This window comes from Mobula birostris, chromosome 1 (genome assembly GCF_030028105.1).
Source record: "Mobula birostris isolate sMobBir1 chromosome 1, sMobBir1.hap1, whole genome shotgun sequence".
NCBI lineage: Eukaryota > Metazoa > Chordata > Chondrichthyes > Myliobatiformes > Myliobatidae > Mobula > Mobula birostris.
The window spans coordinates 111,290,791-111,310,584 of record NC_092370.1 but is presented as its reverse complement, the minus strand read 5'-3'; the positions used below and the strand labels follow the sequence as shown (position 1 = coordinate 111,310,584).

The following is a 19,794-nucleotide window of genomic DNA, read 5'->3' as shown; positions in this document are numbered from 1 at the left end:
GGTATATAAAATCATGAAGGACATAAATAAGATGAATGATGAGCCCTTTTCTTGGGATAGAGGCAGCTAAAACCAAAGGATATTGTTTTTAAGGTAAATCGTTTGAAGTATTTTTGAGGTACACCTTTCTCATAGAGAGTGGTTGGTATATGGAACAAGCTCCCAGAGGTAGAAGTAGTACAATTACAGCATTTAAAATATATTTGGCTTGGTTCATAAATAGGAAAGGTTTAGTGGAAAATAGACCAACTGAAAGCAAATGGATCTTACTCAGGAAGACACCTTTGTCACCACAGATGATTGGGGCTTGGGGAGTTTCCAATCTCTATATCTCCATGACTCAATGAGATAATAACTATCCTCTCAGTGGAAGATACCTTAGATTCCCTTTAAATGTTCTACCCATTATCCTAGTTTTAGGCACCTCTGCTTAGTTGTGTACAATAGGTTCATCTCAGTCTCTTCTGCTTCAAGGAAAGCAGACCCATTCTGAAATCTCTCTCCAGACAACTGAAATGTTCTGCGCCAAGCAACAACGTTCTTGTGAATCTCCTCTACACCCTCTCCAGTGCAATCATGTCTTTCCAACAGTGTGACACTCTGAATGTGTGTGCGTCGGTGGCTGTGTATGCATGCAAATGTATGAACGTGCATGTGGGCATCTCTATGTATGATAATAAACATCTTGCAGCAGAACTTGACTCCACTTTCCTTAAAGCCCTTGTCACTGGGTCTAGACCTTGCTCCGTTAAGATGATGTGGTAATTGGTGTGGAATAGTTTTCTTATGTTAAATGCGGTCACACACAGGCAACTTCAGATTCCCTGTATGAAGTTCGGTGCCCAGAGCTCCAGCTGTCTTTCTTTAAGACAATGCATGAGTTCAGGTGTTCTAACACAGCTGTTCTGAATGAGACATAGTGGTCAGGAATGGCCAGCTCAAAGAACAAGATAGTGGGTACACATGCTTCTAGAAGGGTAACCTGAGAGACGAATGGTGATCTTATGGAATGGGTTTCACAGTGGAATGAGAGCTAGCGTAGATGCTCAGCAACACCCGCCCACCCCAGCCCATCCCACTCCATGGGATTTTTACTCTGATGTAGACCCAGCAGGCTGCAGACGTCAATGCATGCACACCAATCCTAGAAACTACAAATGGAGAACGTCTGCTTGAATCTTGAAAAATCTCTGGCTCATGCCCCAGACGATGGTGAATTTGTCCTCCTGATAGATTCTCTGCTAAGCTGGAAAGGATGTAATCATGATTGTGGAAGAAGCGACCAAGGTGATGCAGCTCATGGAGCTGCTTCCTCATAGCCCCAGTGATCGAGTTCACCCTTGACCTCGTGTGCTGCCTGTATGGAGTTAGCACTTTGTCCCTGTGTCTTTGTGGTATCCCCTGAGAACTCCAGTTTCCTTCTGCATCCCAGGGACGTGGGGGGGCGTGGTTTAGAGGAAATTTGATGGAAATGTGGGAAGAGTAAAATTGGATTCATGTACAAATAATGAAAGTGGATGTTTGATAGTTGGCACATACTCGATGGGCTGAAGTGCCTGTTTCCTCCATGACCCTATGAAATATGTTCTTTTCTTTGATACATAGAGACGTTTCCCCACTTGGTCAGAATGCCAAATAGGGAATTCAATATAAAGCTCATTAAGCAGAGGGTACTGAGAAGGTGGAACTTATTAAGAAAGGAAGTGTTTAAGGAGAATGAGTTAACTGTATTAGACCAAGCAATCCGATGAGGAAGAACAGAAAGACTGTTGGAGTTAGATAAAAACAGAAGGTGATAATTGAACTGCGTACCCAGTGTGAACTCTAATGACCTTTTACTGTATTCAATATTCCATGACTCACTAATATAAATGACTTTCTATTTCCTTGTTCTAGTGGACGTTGTACATCTTAATATTTTCTGGTGGGCATATTGCTGTTAATTTTCATGGACCCTCTTCTTGACTTACAAAATATTGTTTCTCTCTCTCTAGTCGCGAGTTATTGTGCAACAAAAAGGGGAAAGGAATTTCCATTCATTTTATCAGGTAATAAGTGATCTGCTATTGTCTGATTTATTTACCCAGTGTATTAATTTCAAGTAATAAAGGCCAGAACCCAAAGGGTGGCTGGTGACTGTTGGTTCTGACGCTCTGATTGGAATGGTTCCTGCAAAAAGATGGCAGCAAAATGCCACATTGGGAGAGAGAGCAAACTGCAGCGTGGGAACAGCACACACAAGTTGGGAAATAGGCTCCAACAGGCTGGGCATGCTTGCACACAAGTCACTAAAAGCTACCATGTGGTGCAGAGTCAGTTAGGAAGGTGACTGGTATGTTGGCCTTTAATGCAAGAAAGTATGAACATGAGAGTAGAGCTATTTTATTATAAATATACAGCCTCTTGATCAAACCATATTGAGAATGTTGTGTACTGTTCTGGTTTCCTTATCTAAACAAGGAGGTACTTGTTCTAGAAGTATTACAGTGAACACTGCAGACTGCTGGTGTTTTTGACATATTAGGAGAAATTGAGTAGGCCAAGGCTTTTTCTCTAGAGTTCGGAAAAGAGGTGGATATCAGAGCACACAGTATTCATAAAAAGGCTTAATAAGGATGTTTGCCCTGCCTGAGAATTCTGGAACCGGGGTCATAATAGCTGAATTGGACAGTCTCAGTGGTTGGCTCCAGATTTCACATTTCTATTGAAGACTGCTGAAGTTTGCAGATATAGATAATGCGATGATCAGGGAATAGGCAAGGAGCGTTTAAAGAAAAGCCAAAAGGTAACTTCACAGAAGTCCTCAGCTGTTCTGATCTTAATAAGACTAGAGAGAGAGAGAGGAGACTGGGAGGGTGAAGTGAGGAGGCAGGATGAGAGGGGCAGTGCGACTAGAGGTAAAATGATTTGTTACAGGGTATTTGAATCTGGTAATTGGAATTGGTAAGATACAATGAAAGCTTGTCTTGTGTGCTGTTCATACAGATTAATTCATTACAGCATTGCATTGAGGTGGTGCAATGTAAAATAATAACAGATTGCCGAACTAGGTGTAACAGGTACAGAGAAATTGCAGTGCAGGTAGAAATAAATTGCAAGGCCATAATTGAGTTGGCTTATAAGGTCAGGAGTCCATCTTATCGCACTAGCCCACCATTCAATAGTCTTATAACAGCAAGGTAGAAGCTGTCCAGGCCCCTGTTGGTACATGCTTTCAGGCTTTTGTACCATCTGCCTAATGGGAGACGGGATACTTGGGATGGCTGCGGTCTTTGATTATGCTGGCTGCTTACCTAAGGCAACTCTCTGCAGTTCCTCACAGTCACAAGTACGGCAATTACCATATCGTGGTGCAACCAGATAGGATGCTTTCTATGATGCATCAATAAAAATTGGTAAAGGTCGATGGAGGACATACCAAATTTTTTAGCTTCCTGAGGAAGTAGAGACATTTGTGTTTTTTCTTGGCCGTGGCATCTGTATGTTTGGACCAGGACAGGGTTTTGGCAATGTTCACTTCTCTCAACCCTCCTGACCTCAGCATTCTTGAGTCGAAAGGAGCCCTTCCCGTTTTGCGTTCAGGAAAGAGGTGTGCTGAATATTCTCATTTATAAATGCCAGATGTAAGTCATTATTAACTATACGTAAAAGGGTTGAACCCACACTCTTAGCTTCAGTAGGGAGCTGGATCATTAAGCCGAAGGAAGGCATTCCAAGCAACAATCAGGGCTTTGTAACACTAATCTGCTGTATATGTTGTGGAGGCTAACATCTTCTACCCCTGATTGATGTCACTTCATGAGGGCCCATCTTAGGTATTCAATATTTTAGAATCCCTTAGAAGCTGGAGAAACTTATGGAAATAACCACAGAAGATTAAAAAGAATAAGCTATTGGTGTGAGGTATTTAGTTCTGAATGAGCATCTGAGGCTTGGTTCAGAGTTGCTTTTTATCCTAGAGTAGAGAAGTCACTGGTTCAAGAATGAGTTTAGTTTCAAGACTGCACAGGGCAACCCTGAGAGTAAGCTGTACCACTGAAGGCACCATACCAAGAAGCCAAGTTAGCTGCTTAACAGTTGTAGTGTGTTGAAGAACTGAAGATGACTCCCTCAGATGCAGGCTGTACTGGAATGGAGGCTTCACTCAGCTGCAGGTTTCTATTTGCAGCTGTTTGGTTTGCCATCAATTGAACTCAAACACACCCCACTTCCTCTGGTTGTCACGGCTGCTGCACCCAAACATCCTTCTCCCTCCATGAACAATGTGCAGCTGCCAACTATTGACTGATAGGTGGAAATTCGAGCTAAATGGTAAGTGAACAGTAGGAATTATTATTTATAATTTAGTGCTTTACGTGTTAAATTTATGGAATCTGGGTGTTCAGGAAAATTAAATGAACAAATGGGCACTTAGACTTGCAAAAGCCAGCATTAAATCATTACTTTTCACAATGAGTTTTAACAGTTATAAGAATAAACTGTCTAGCTAAGATGATGTGGTTTCATTTCCTACCACATTTAGGATGTACGTGGCTTGCTATACCTTTACACATTTCAAAGACTATTTGGGCTATGGAATATATTTTTAGAGTTGGACATTGATTTATCATAGTTAGTGCAACATTGTTGCCAGAACATTGTTCTCAGATGTAGACAGGTCTGGGAATTTAGCACAAATCTGATGGATTGTTTTAAAAATATTCTGGATATCCGACCATGAAGGGACCTTGAGACCCTGCTTTGATTAGGCTGCATGTCACTTCATTCATTGCTTGATCCTAAAATGGCAGGGCACCTTAGGATACGAGATAGATGCGGACTTCCAAATTTGCTTTTGATTCAAGAACAAAACTAAAAAGAAAGGGAGATGGTTCGCAATTTCAAATTTTTGTATCAAATTGCCAAATGTCTTCAAAATATGTCAGGGAGAAAGTTTTGCATATTATATACATTCCAGATTTCAATTTAATTCAGAGTCTGCCCCATTTAAACAAGCTTTAAATTGTGTGTTAAAAATGGTGCCTTGTAAAGAATTAATCATGTGCACTCATTAATCCTGCACACTGGATCAAATGTATTTTTTATAAATCCTTTTCATCTGTCTTGCTGTTTCCAGCTTTTACTGGGTGGTTCTGATGAACTGTTGAAATCCCTGCACCTGCAGAGAAACACCACTGAATACGTATTCACCAGAGAGGGAGCATCTGCCAATGTAAGTAGACACAGGATGAATGCTTCGGTATTGCAGTTACCTTGCCGACCTAAATTATAAGTTTCTAATATCATGCAATAGCTGGAGTCACATACACAAGTTAGATATTTGGCTCCGACATAGTACGTTTCTTAATCAGGACCAAGTTAATCTGAAGTATTCCCAAACACATTTCCAGCAGGAACTTGAAAGATCAATGTCACTAAGATGACGACCTTGATAGAATTGATGATAGAAGGAATATATCTACATCCCATGAAGCATGTATGCCTAGTATATGTACCAAGACTTAGTGAGTTTTTTATTTGTTTTACATTCCATCCAGACAGGTATTAAAAAGGAAAACAGTTACATTCACGGAGAAAATGCAGTTCAGGTAGACAAATAAAGTACAAGGGCCATGACGAGATAGATTGGGAGGTCAAGAGTTCACCGTTTAGAGTATGCCTTTTCACTAGTCTCACCTTTGGGCAGGTGAGTCTCGTCAGCCTTGGACGGCAGCCTGCCTAGGAGAAGGAAAACTCTGATTTTAAAACTTCGTTGTCTTGCAGCCATACCCAGCCATGGGAAAGGCTTCAGGAGTAAACCCCGAGGAAGAAATCCGGAGCTGGGATCCCTAAGGCAGTATGATGTTGTTTACAACTTCACTCTGGCAAACTCTGCGACGACACAGGTGCCGAGCTCTATCGGCACTTGCTCTTCCCTTGGACTACATCAGTGACGTGGAGAGGGGGAACCTGCTGCACTGGCAACAGCCTTGTGCCCTGCCCAGGCTTGTGCCCTGGAGAGGACACAGTCCACCAGAGGCGCAAACCCATGATCCCCTGGGATCGACGGCTGCCTACTAGTGTAGTGGGATAGAAGCTGGCCTTGAGCCTGGTGGTACGTCCCCTCAAGCGTTTATATTTTCTGCCTGATGAGAGGGAAAGAAGAGAGAATGACTGTATGGGAAGGGTCTTTGATTATGTTAGTGGATTCCCTGAGGCAGACGGAGTCAGTGGAGGGTATGTTGGTTTGTGTGATGGACTGAGCTACATTTATAACTCTCTGCAATCTCTTGTGGTCTTGGGCAGCGCAGTTGTCGTACCAAGCTATGATGTATCGGAAAAGGTTACTTTCTATACATGTGAAAACTGGTGTGAGTCATCGGGAACATGCTACTTTTCCTTACCCTTCTGAGGAAGTAGAGGCATTGGTGTAGCATTCAGTAGCATCCTTGTGGCTGGACCAGGACAAATTGTTGGTGATAGTTACACCTAGAAACCTGAAACTCTCAACCATCTCCATCTCAGCAGGATTGATACAGACAGCGGCATGGACTCGTCCCACTTCCTGAAGTCAATGACCAGCTCCTTTGTTTGAGAACATTGATGAAAAGATTGTTGCCTTGATACCAGTATACTCTTTATCTCTCTGCTGAACTGATCCCGTCATTGCCTGAGATCGAGCCCCCTATGATGGTGTCATGTACAAGTTGTAAAACAGAGTTAGGGCAGAAACTGGCCACATAGTGTATTGGAAATACAGTAAGAGGTTGAGATTACAGCCTTGCAGGACACTGGTGATGAGAATAATTGTGGAGGAGTGTTGCTGCCTATGCTTAAAGATCATCCTCTTTTGACCATGAAGTCAGGCATCCAGTTACAGAGTGGGATGCTGGATTCTAGGTCTAGGAGCCTGCAGATGAGTTTGTTTGGGATCAGTGCACTGAAAATGGACTTGCCATCACTAAATAGGAGAATGACATAGACATTTTTTTAAAAATCCAGATGTTTGAAAAACGAGTGCAGGGCCATGGAGAAGGAGTCTGCCATGAACCTGTTTCGATGAATTTCAGTGGGTCAGGGTTGGCAGGGAGGCTAGAGATTTGTTACAAGGGGAAAATACATGAAAGTGTGAATATATCCCTTAAAGTGCGGAGATGACTTTTTATTTGGGTCAGGTACCTGACGATCAAGAAGAGTCAGGTTTCAGTTTGGACCTTTCTTCTGTCAAGGTGGGCAATGGTACTGTTAACATACAGCTGGGACCCAGGCTGACCATTAGTGTGAACTGGTTTGAAAAAAAGGAAGTACTGTATCAGCAAGAGACCAACCCTGATGCAAACACACCCACAGTCCTTAGAAAGGAAGTGGTTACCGTTTAAAAAGAAAATCAAACAAATTTTTTTACTTCTTTCCTAATTTGTTTTTGCTTGTGTTGACGGCTGGTGAATTCTCAATGTATTGCTGTTCCAAATATAGGAAAAAGGGAGTAGTGGTTGAAGCAGGTTCGATGTTGTCGTTTAAAGTTAAATTGGATAGATATATGGACAGGAAAGGGATGGAGGGTTATGGGCTGAGTGCAGGTCAGTGGGACTAGGTGAGAGTAAGAGTTCGGCATGGACTAGAAGGGCCAAGATGGCCTGTTTCTGTGCTGTAATTGTTATATGTTTCTGTGGTTATATGGTTATAGTCTCGACTTGGTCGAAAGCATCAACACCCAGTTCACTGAAGTTAAAAAATGTCAGCAATTTAATTCCAACACAAGGATGGGAATCAGATCAATAGAGTTGCTAAATTGTTTACTCTTGTCATGTATACTGTGGTACAGTGAAAAGCTTGCCTTGCATACTGTCCATGCAGATCAATTCATTACAAAAGTGTATCGAGTTATTACAAGGAAAACAATAGCAGAATGCAGACGAAACGTGTTAGTTACAGAGAAAGTACACTCCAGGTAGAATAGAAGGTGCAGGTCATAATGAGGTAGATTATGAGGTCAACAGTCCAGTTTATCATACTAGGAAACCATCCAATACTCTTATCTCTAGATACAACATTAAGTCATGTCATCTGTAGAAATTCTCTGATGACTCAGCAATAGTTGGGTGTATAAAGGGAGTCAAGTCAAGTCAAGTCAAATTTATTTATAAGGCACATTTAAAAACAACCCATGTTGACCAAAGTGCTGTACAAACCATAACAGGTAGCTAAAATCACAAATACAAGAAACACAGATATAAACAACAAGGCACACAGCTTATAGGCACAAAATAAACAATACATGAGCCTAGGCACAAGCCAAAAATCAGCCACATCAAGGAGATTCAAACGCTAGTGAATAAAGGTAAGTTTTGAGCCTGGAAAAAGAGTCAATGGAGGGGGCAGATCTGATAGGGAGGGGAATGCTGTTCCATAGTCTAGGGGCTACAACAGCAAAGGCACGGTCACCCCAGAGCTTACGTTTAGATCACGGGACAGCCGGAAGCCCCAAGTCAGCCAACCTGAGGGATCTGGAAGTAGAATAAGAGTTTAGAAGGTCTGCGATATAGGAGGGGGCCTGCCCATTTAGGGCTTTATAAACAAACAGAAGAACCTTAAAATCAATTCTAAACCATGCTGGTAGCCAGTGGAGAGAGGCCAGGATAGAAGTAATATGGTCCCTCTTCCGGGCACCTGTCAGGAGCCTGGCTGCAGCGTTCTGGACCAGTTGCAGATGGGACAGGGACGACTGACTAATCCCAGTATACAGGGAGTTGGAGTAGTCTAAGCGGGAGGATATAAGGGCGTGGAAGACTTTCTCGAAATCTTTGAAAGAGAGAACCAATTTGATTTTGGCAATAGTATGAAGCTGGAAAAAACTGGCTTTTACTACTCCATTAACTAGCTTGTTAAACTTAAAGGTGGAATCAAATATCACACCAAGGTTTTTGACACGGGGTTTGACAAGGGTGGACAGGTTACCAAGACTGTTGGTCATCACTTTGATGGAGTCAGGGGGGCCAAATAGGACAACTTCAGACTTGCCTTCATTCAGCTGTAGGAAGTTTTGTGCCATCCAACACTTCATCTCCTCAAGGCAGTTCCTGAGGCTGACTAGATTTGACTGGTCGTTTGGTTTCAAGGGGAGATAAAGTTGTATGTTGTCAGCATAACAATGGAAGGAAATGTTGTGTTTTTGAATGATTTGGCTGAGGGGAAGCATTTATATAGAGAAAAGAATGGGACCTAGGATGGAACCTTGTGGGACCCCACAGGAGAAACTAGCTGGAGAAGAAGAAAATCTGCCTATGTTGATGGAGAAGCTTCTATTTTTGAGGTAGGATGTGAACCAGTTCAAGGCAGTGCCATCAACACCAACCCCATACCGGAGATGGTCTATTACAATGGCATGATCCACAGTATCGAATGCTGCGCTGAGATCAAGAAGAATTAGGATGGCAGAGTCACCTGAGTTGGTAGAGAGGAGGAGATCATTGTACACTTTCAGCAGGGCAGACTCTGTGCTATGATAAGCCTTAAAACCTGACTGAAATCTTTCCAAGATGTTGTTTTGGTGTTGGTAGGGCAACAATTGACTAAGAATAACCTTTTCAGGAACCTTTGACAAGAATGGAAGTTTAGAAATAGGTCTGTAGTTACTAGGTAAGGTAGGGTCTAGGTTGGGTTTTTTCAGGAGGGGCTGGACCACGGCGCACTTGAAGCAGGTTGGAACGGTACCAGTGGCCAGGGAGCTGTTGATAATAGAGAGGATGGGACCGGCTATGTCAAAGACGTCCTTCAGGAGGGCAGTGGGGACAATGTCAAGGGGGCAGGTTGCAGGTTTCATGGTGGAAACAATCTTTGTAAGGGAGGGTAGCGTGATGGGTTGGGAACAGTCCAGTTTAGATGAACAGACCAGTGAGACAGTTAGGTCACAGATAGGGGGAGGAATGTTCATTCTAATGTCTTCAACTTTGCTAATGAAGAATTTTAAAAGTTCTTCGCACTTAGCAGGGGACACATCTAAACTAATACTGAGGGCAGGTCAAATGACAGAATTTATGGTACTGAGTAAGACCTTGGGATTATGAGAGTTGTTAGAAATTAGGTCAGAAAAGTATTTTGCTCTTGCAGCCTTAACTGCATCCTGATATTTGTGGAGATTATTTCTCAAAATTTCAAAGGAAATTTGAAGCTCATCATGCTTCCACTTTCGTTCGGATATTCTGCACTTCCTCCTCAGGGCTCTGGTGGTGTCATTAAGCCACCGCAGACCTTTAGGCTTAGGTTTTTTGAATTTAAGAGGAGCAACAGTATTCAGAACAGAGGAGCAGGTGGTATTAAATAAAGAAGTATGTTCCTCAGTGCTGAGATGGGGAGGAAAGCCTCAATAGTGCAGGTATTAGCAACAGCTATGAGAGCCTCAGAGAACTTATTGACACTCGAAGAGTTAACGTAACGAGAGCAATGTCCAGGAAGATGAAATTTAGTAGGGGAAAAAGGCAGAGAAGCATCAAACATAACAGCACTATGATCCGACAGATACGCATCAATTATTTCCACATTGCTGATTGGAAAACCAGACGATAAGACCAGGTCAAGTGTGTGGCCTAGCATGTGAGTGGGTCCAGTGATAAGCAAAGCAGATTAAAAGACTCAAGCAGATGCATAAAGTCACTTACGAGAGGCTTAGCGGGACAGCAAACATGAATATTAAAGTCACCAAGAATCAGAACTCGATCAAAGTTGGGCATAGTATTTGAGAGGAAGTCCGCAAGTTGAGTGATAAAATCTTTATGTATTTCTGGTGGACAATACACAAGAGCAATTAACAGGGGATTGACCAGGCCCATTTTAATTAATTGCACCTCGAAGCTGGGGAAGTAATCAGAGTTCAGTAGACGGCAATTAAAATGTTTCTTAAACACAGCGGCTAGACCCCCTTCGCGTCCGGAGGGTCTAGGCATGCTAAAAAAGTTACAGTCATCTGGACAGAGTTCAACAAGTGGAGCAAGCTCACCAGTGCTTAACCAGGTTTCCGTCACCAGTAAGAAATCCAATCCTTGGACGTTGAAGAAGTCACTGAGAATAAAAGTCTTATTGGATAAGGATTTCGCATTGATCAGAGCCATTTTGACTGGGATAGCAGTATAATCTGACAATGGCTCGCTCGCCAGAGGGCGGAGGTTCTGGAAGACTACTCCACCATGCTTCACAAGTGGCCTGACGGGGAGCCCGTAGGCCAGCGGTCTGGCGTCCAGGTCTGTGTCTGGGATAATCGGTTGGCGAAAGGCGTACCTGGTCTCGAGGGAGTGCCGAGAAATGGAGTTACGTGGCCGACCGGGTCTAACATCGTCGAGCTGCAGAAGGTAGACTGGTTTCGAGTGAAAGCAGACAAGATTCTTGTGCTTAACCGAGGCGCCTGCACGTTTACACTGCCTCCTAGCTCGTTTCCTACGGTGGCAGCCGCAGGGCCGAGCCCATATACCTTCAGGTAGTTGGGAAAGTAGAGAGCGGTGAAAGCTTCTTTGTCCAGAATCCTGAATGAGTAAGTCCACGACAGAGACCCGAATATTCAGTAGTGTTTGACGATCATAGACAATAGAGGCTTGCACATCACGTATGCACGGAGACACAAGGATGAATACAGGGTCCAGCTGGTGCAAGCTGAATCATCTGCAGCTCAACATCAGTAAGACAAAGGAGATGGTGATGGACATTAGGAAGACTAAATCTGCACTGCTCCCTGTTACTATTGATGGTGAGGACGTGGATGTGGCGAGGACCTACAGGTACCTGGGGTGCACCTGGATGACAGACTTGAGTGGAACACCAACACAGAGGCTGAGTACAAGAAGAGCCAGGATGCTTCTACTTCCTGAGGATCCTATGGAAAATCCTGGCAATTCTAGACAATGTTTCTCACCCTCTGCATCCCACCTTGGCTGAACAGAGGAGCACTTTCAGTAAAAGATTAAGACAACTGTGCTGCTCCAAAGAGCACTATATGAGGTTAATCTTACCCTCAGCCATTAGGTTCTATAATGAGTCAACCCATAGCCAGTGAAGTGATGACCCCTTTCTGTTAGTCTGTTTGTGGTAACTTATTTTTTATTCTTTCTACTTCACTTCCAATATTTACATCTGTGCACTTGTAATGCTACTGTACCGTAATTTCCTTTGTGATCAATAAAGTATCAATCTACAGCACAGGGGTAGAAGCTGTTCAGTCTGGTAATATATGGTTTCAGGCTTTTGTGTCTTCTGCCCGATGAGAGAGAGGAGAAAAAGGAATCTGCAGGGTGGGTGAGGTCTTTGATTCTGCTGGTGCTTGTTCTGCTTCAACTGGATCCTCTATTTCCTCACTTGCAGATCTCGCTCAGTTCAGATTGGCAGCAACATCTCCTCCAGAATCGCCATCAGCACAGGTGCACCACAACGCTATGTGCTTAGCCCTTTACTTACTTTACATTTACGACTGCGAGGCTAAACATAGCTCCAATGTCATATTTAAGTTTCCTGATGTCACTCCTGCTGTTGGCCAAATCGGTGGTGACAAATCAGCATGTAGGAGGGAGATTGAAAGTCTAGCTGAGTATTGCCACAGCATCTCACTCAATGTCAGCAAGTCCAAGAAACTAACTATTGAATATAGGAGGAGAAAACTAGAGGGCCGTGGGCCAGCCCTCATCGGGGAATCAGAAATGCAGAAGGTCAGCAATCTTAAACTTCTCAGTGTTATCATTTCAGTGGATCTCCGCTGGGTCCAGCATATAAATGCCATTACAAAGAAGGCAAGGCAGCAACATTACTTTCTTAGAAGATTCCGCATGTTATCTAAAACTTTGACAGACCTCTATAGACGTGCAGTGGAGAGTATATTGACTGGTTGCATCATGACCTGGTATGGAAACATCAAAGCCCCTGAATAGAAACGCCTACAAAAAATAATACCACTGAATTTCAAGGGGACATGGATTTAAATATGTCATAGAAAATGGCTGTTGTTAGTATTCCTGAATGTTTCTGAAATCTATATAATTCATCGCCCTATAGCTTGGTGCTAACCCTGTGAATTTCTTACCTTCACATTCATTGTAATCCATTTCCAGACTGGGATTAATGACAAAGCAAACTTCAAGATGGTGAAGAGTGCAATGGAAGTGCTTGGGTTCAGTGAAGAGGAAATCGCTGCCATCTATAAAGTCTTGGCCACCATCCTGCATCTGGTGAGGATAAACTTTAATTTTAAATTGTTTTACATAAACCCCTAGGATACCTTACTAAAGGAGAAAAGAACAGAAAGAGATGAAAGGTTTAACAATGAATGTGAAGTGTGGATTTGATGAGGAAAAATCTTGTTTCACCAAGCATATTGAGTAACAGAAGGTTTATAATGGCAATGTAGTAGATGCAATTTATCTCGGCTTTCAAAAGGCTTTCCCTAAGGTTCTCCATGATAGTCTAACTAAATCAAAGAAGCAGCAGAATGGATAGCTTGCTGGTTTCAGGACAGAGAGCAGACTGTGAAATTAAAGTTAGCTGTTCACTGACAGTGGGTAGCAGCATTCCACTACCGCTTACAATTCATATCTACGATGTTGATGCTGGAATCAAAATCCCCAACTCTCCATTTGCAGATGATACCAAGTTGATTTGGGGAAGGAAATACCATTATTGAAGAGGATTGCAATAAAATTGTGCAGAGTATTAAAAACTTGAAGAATGACAAATGATCAACAAATGTATCTCAGCAGATGGGATCCTGGAGTGGAGTGTAATCACTAAAAGTTGTGTTGCAGATTAACAAGGTCACCAAAATTCCATAAATTACTAAGATTTATTTCCAGAGACATAGAATTTTAAAAATATGGAAACTGTGCTAAACTTGCAGAGAGCCATGGTCCTTGTAACCATATTATAGGAAGGCTACAGAGGCATTGAGTGAATGCAAATAAGGATGGAACTGGAAATTCAGGTGTATAAAAATATAAAGAAAGGTGAACATATTCAGTCTCTGTTCTTTTGAGAAAATGATTGGGTTAACCTATATAGGTCTCTGAAATTTCAAGGAGTTTTGATAAAATGGGTCTAGAGAGAATGTTTTCACTTGCGGGGGAAGTTCAAAACCAGGCGCCTTTGATATAAGATAGTCTCCAGAATATCCTATAAGGAATTCTCTTTCCAATGTTTTTATTATTATTAATTTTACATATAAGAATACAGAGTATAAGAATATATATATCAATACATTATACTAAATTGCATATAAAGACTCCTGACCCTATATTCATACAGATTATTTAATTCGTAACATTGAAATATAGTAGTTTTATTATATTAAAAAAATCTAACCCATTACCAAGACCTAAGCTGATTAGTAAGGAATAAAAGGAAAAAAATTATTAGTCATCACCTGTGCTTTAACTGCAAATCAAAGGTTTTGAAGATAATTCAAAAAAGGTCCCCACAATATTTGAAAGTCTTGGCTAGATTCAGAGATTGGATATCGAATCTTCTCTACATTTAAACATGACATCACATCACGTAACCATTAAGCATGAATTGGAGGGGCCGCATTTTTCCATTTAAGCAAGAGCGTCCTTCTGGCCATAAGAGAAATAAAAGCCAAAATGTGCAAGTTAGATGACTCCAAAGTAATATCCTTTCCTCCAACAACACCAAATAAAGCAGTCAAAGGATTAGGCTTAAAGTTTACTTTGAGAAGTACTGAGAAAGTTTGAAATACTTCTTTCCAATATTTTCCAAGACTCGGGCATGTCCAAAACATATGAATGAATGAAGCTTCTCCATTATTACATTTATTACAAGATGGAGATATATATAAATAAAAACGAGACTTATCCTTGGTCATATGGGCCCTATGGACCACTTTAAAATGTAGGAGAGAGTGGCGGGCACATAATGATGAAGTGTTAACCAATTTAAAAATCTGATTCCAAGTTTCCTCAGAAAGTGAAGTCTGTAAATCTTGTTCCCAAAGATTTTTAATTTTATCTAAAGGAACACTTCTCATTCCCAAAAGCATATTATAAATATTAGATATAGAACCATCATAAAAAGGTTTCAAATTAAAAATTACATCTAGTAGATTCTTATCAGGACTTTTAGGAAATGTACTTATTTGAGACTGTAAAAAATCTCTTATTTGTAGGTATCGAAAAAAATGAGTTTTGGGTAAACTATATTTAGTTGACAGTTGTTCAAACAAAAAGAGACTTCCCTCTACAAACAAGTCCTGAAAGCATTTAATACCTAATCTATCCCATTCTTTAAAAGCCACATCAATCATAGAGGGTTTAAAGAAAATAATTAGAAAAAATGGGACTCGAAAGAGAAAATCTCAATAAGCCAAAGTATTTTCGGAATTGTATCCAAATTCTCATAGTGTGTTTAACTACCAGATTATCAGTTAATTTACTCAGAGACAAAGGAAGTGAGTATCCAAGAAGAGAGATAATAGAACATTTATTAACAGAGTTAGGGAATTCAAAATAGACATCTTTACCCAGTGAGTGGTGAGAATATTAATTCACTATCACAGGGAAACAGATGCTGCAAAGTAAACCTGTGTGCAAAAAAAGGCAATAGAAGATTATTTATTTATTTAGCAATACAGGACCTTCCAGCCCTTTCAGCCATGCCACACCAAACCCTCACAATCCCAAATAAATCCTAACCAATATTCCCTCTAATTTTTAATGACCAATTGACGCAAAAATCTTGGGCTGTGCAATGTTTTTGCCCAGTGACAACAACATGTGTGCACTAATTTCTTCAATAAAAACAGTATAAATAAGCCATTTCTAAAATCTGCAGACACATCACCGCAAACTCCACATTGTCAACACTGTCTGCATTAGAAACCGGTAAAGGAAATGTTACTGTGAACTATCGTGAAATATACTTAACACGCCAATGAGGTGGAGGGTGACAGCCCTTTGTGTGCAATTTCAATTTCTTTGTGCTGGTAGCAAAAGATGTGTGTGCATGCACACACGCACACCTAGAGGGAATATTGACACTAACCTAATCATGGGAGAATTTACAGACCTTTTCATTGCTAACTGCTGACAAGACATCAACCATCTTGACTTTACCACTCTTCTCTCCAACTCTAACCTCCCTTCTTCTGAACACACTGCTCTCCACTCTCTCTGCACGAATCCTAACCTCAACATCAAACCCGCAGATAAGGTGGTGGGGATGCTGTAGTAGTCTGGCAGACTGGCCTCTGCCTTGCTGAGGCCAGGTGACAACTCTCAGACACATCCTCTTACTTTACCCCTCGAACAGGAGCCCACTAAGGAGCACCAAGCTGTTGTCACCCGCACTATAACTGACCTTATTAACTCTGGGGATCTCCCATACATTGCCACCCACCTCATTGTTCCCTTATCCCACACTTCCCGTTTCCACCTCCTACCCAAGATCCACAAACTTGCCTGTCCAGGTAGACCCTTTGTTTCTGCTTGTTCCTGTCCCACTGAACTTGCATATATCTGCATACCTTGACTCAGTTTTATCTCCCCCAGTTCAGTCCCTTCCTACCTACATCCGTGATACTTCACGCACTCTGGCTCTTTTCAATGACTTCAGATTCCCTTGCCCTAATCATTTCATTTTCATCATGGACATCCAGACCTTACACACCTCCATCCCCATCAGGAGGAGCTTAAAGCGCTTTGCTTCTTTCTAGGAAACAAACCCAACCTGTTCCCCTCCACCACTGCACTCCTCTGTGTGGCAGACTGGCCCTCACTCTCAATAATTTCTCCTTCGGCTATCCCTACTTCCTTCCAACCAAAGGTGTAGCCATGTGCACTTGCATGGGTCCCAGCTATGCCTGCCTTTTCGTCTGCTATGTGAAACAGTCTATGTTCCAAGCCTACACTGGTATCACTCCCCAAACTTTCCTATGCTACATCGATGACTGCATTGGGGCTGCATCATGCACCCATGCTGAGCTTGTTGACTTCATCAACTTCGCCTCCAACTTCCATCCTGCCCTCAAATTTACCTGGTCCATTTCTGACACCACCATCCCATTTCTCGATCTCACTGTCTCTATCTCTGGAGACAGTTCACCTTCTGATAGCTTCTATAAAGATGCTGAGGTTGTTCTATGAGTCTGTGGTGGCCAGTGCGATCATGCTTGCTGTTGTGTGCTGGGGCAGCAGGCTGAGGGTAGCAGACACCAACAGAATCAACAAACTCATTCGTAAGGCCAGTGATGTTGTGGGGATGGAACTTGGACTCTCTGACGGTGGTGTCTTAAAAGAGGATGCTGTCCAAGTTACATGCCATCTTGGTCAATGTCTCCCATCCACTACATAATGTACTGGTTGGGCACAGGAGTACATTCAGCCAGAGACTCATTCCACCGAGATGCAACACAGAGCGTCATAGGAAGTCATTCCTGCCTGTGGCCATCAAACTTTACAACTCCTCCCTTGGAGAGTCAGACACCCTGAGCCAATAGGCTGGTCCTGGACTTATTTCCTGGCATAATTTACATATTATTATTTAATTATTTATGGTTTTATATTGCTATATTTATACTCTGTTCTTGGTTGGTGCAACTGTAACGAAACCAAATTTCCCTCGGGATCAATAAAGTATGACTATCGAGCGGTCCCCAACTACCGGGCCGCAGAGCATGCACTGCCGGGCCGCGAGGAAGCGATATGATTTGGTCAGCTGCACCTTTCCTCATTCCCTGTCACGGCCACTGATCAGCCATTACGCACGCATCATCCGTTTCAGGGTGGGAAGGTGATCAACTCTTTGAGCTTGCGAACGACGATGGGCTGAAAAGTATGTTTGACATAACATCTCTATCGGCATTTTGGATCAAAGTCAAGGCTAAGTATCCTGAGATAGCCACGAAAGCACTGAAAATGTTGCTTCCATTTCCAACATTTTTCTGCGAAGCGGAGTTTTCTGCAATGAATGCAACGAAAACTAACCTGCGGAATAGACTGGACATCAGGAACCCCCTTTGAGTATCGATGTCTCCCATCACCCCTCGATAGGACAGTGTTGTTGCAGGGAAACAAGCCCAGGGCTCCCACTGATTCAGCGATATTGGTGTGTTGCAATGATTTTATATATTCATACGGGGAAAATATGTGCTGTGCGTTTAATATCCAAATATTACTTAAAAGGTTATGATGCTATTGACATAAGTGACCTATATAACCATATAACAATTACAGCACGGAAACAGGCCATCTCGGCCCCTCTAGTCCGTGCCGAACGCTACTCTCACCTAGTCCCACCGACCTGCACTCAGCCCATAACCCTCCATTCCTTTCCTGTCCGTATACCTATCCAATTTTTCTTTAAATGATCATATCGAACCTGCTTCTGCCACTTCTACTGGAAGTTCGTTCAACACTTCAAGCTCCCCTGATAATTGATTTATTATTATATCCATGCGAGGAAAATATGCGCTGTGTGTTTAATATTAAATTCGTTAGATAAACCCTTTTAGAAACAAAATTGAGTGTATTACCCACTTATCACCTATATTCCGGTCGTGATTAACACCCACCCCCACGAACAGAATCGCCAAAAAAAGGATTTACCTGGGGAGGGGGAGGAATCGGCGTCACAACGCGCATGCGCAGTGGTGCCCGCGCAAGGCTTCATGGTCATTGTAGTCTTTTCAATAAACAACGCGTTTGACTGCCTCTCTTGTTCGTTGGTAACCCTACCCTCCCGCGGTCGGCCAGTCCGCAAGAATATTGTCAATATTAAACCCGTCCGCAGTGCAAAAAAGGTTGGGGACCCCTGACTATGACTAAACTCACCAATTCTCACAGCCAACAACAGGAATTCTGCAGATGCTGGAAATTCAAGCAACACACATAAAAGTTGCTGGCAGCATCTCTAGGAATTCTCACAGCTATTCGACTATACCTGCTCCCACCCTGTCACCTGTAAAAGTGCCATCCCCTTCTTTGTTTCTCTGTCTCCATTACATCTGCTCTCAGGATGAGGCTTTTCACTCCAGAACTAATGAGATGTCCTCCTTCTTCGAAGAAAGGGGCTTTCCTTCTTCAACCATCAACACTGCCTCACTTGCAGCTCTTCAATTTTGCACTTGTCTGTCCTCACCCCATCCTCCACCACCCACCAGGGATAGAGTCCCCCTTGTCCTCACCTACCACCAAAGTAGCCTCCGCATCCAGCATATAATTGTCCATAACTTCTGCCATCCCCAATGGTACCCCACCACCGAGCACATCTTTCCCTCCCCCCACCCCACTTTCTGCTTTCTGCAGGGATCACTCCCTACGTGATTCCCAAGTCCATTTGTCCTTCCCCACTGATCTTCCTCCTGATACTTATCCTTACAAGCAGAACAAGTGCCATACCTTCCCCTACACCTGCTTCCTCACTCCTATTTAGGGCTCCAAACAGTCCTTCCAGGTGAGGTGACACTTCACCTGTGAGTCTGTTGGGATCAACTACTGTATCTGGTGCTCCCAGTGTGGCCTCCTGCGTATTGGTGAGATCCGACGTAGATTGGGAGATCGCTTCACCAAACATCTACGCGCCATCTGCCAGAAAAAGCAGGATCTCCCGGTGACCACCTATTTCAATTCTACTTCCCATTTCCATTCTGAAATCTCAGTCCATGGCTTCCTTACTGCCACAATGAGGCCACTCTCAGGTTGGTGGAGCAATACCTTATATTCTGTCTGGGTAGCCTCCAACCTAATGGCACGAACATTGGTTCTTGAACTTCCAGTAATTGCCTTTACTATTCCACCTTCAGCATTCCCATTCCCTTTTCCCCCCTGACCTTTT

The 19,794-nt window shown here is 42.7% G+C and overlaps 1 protein-coding gene across 1 annotated transcript in view; it reads left to right on the top strand.

Moving 5' to 3' along the window:
• LOC140198917 (unconventional myosin-Id-like) overlaps nt 1-19,794 on the top strand; it is a 133,080-nt gene that overhangs the window by 21,300 nt on the left and 91,986 nt on the right. Inside the window, exons 5-7 of the mRNA XM_072260163.1 lie at nt 1,995-2,048; nt 5,117-5,212; nt 13,068-13,184. Of these exons, the coding sequence (XP_072116264.1) occupies nt 1,995-2,048; nt 5,117-5,212; nt 13,068-13,184 (267 nt within the window). The remainder of the gene's footprint in view (nt 1-1,994; nt 2,049-5,116; nt 5,213-13,067; nt 13,185-19,794) is intronic.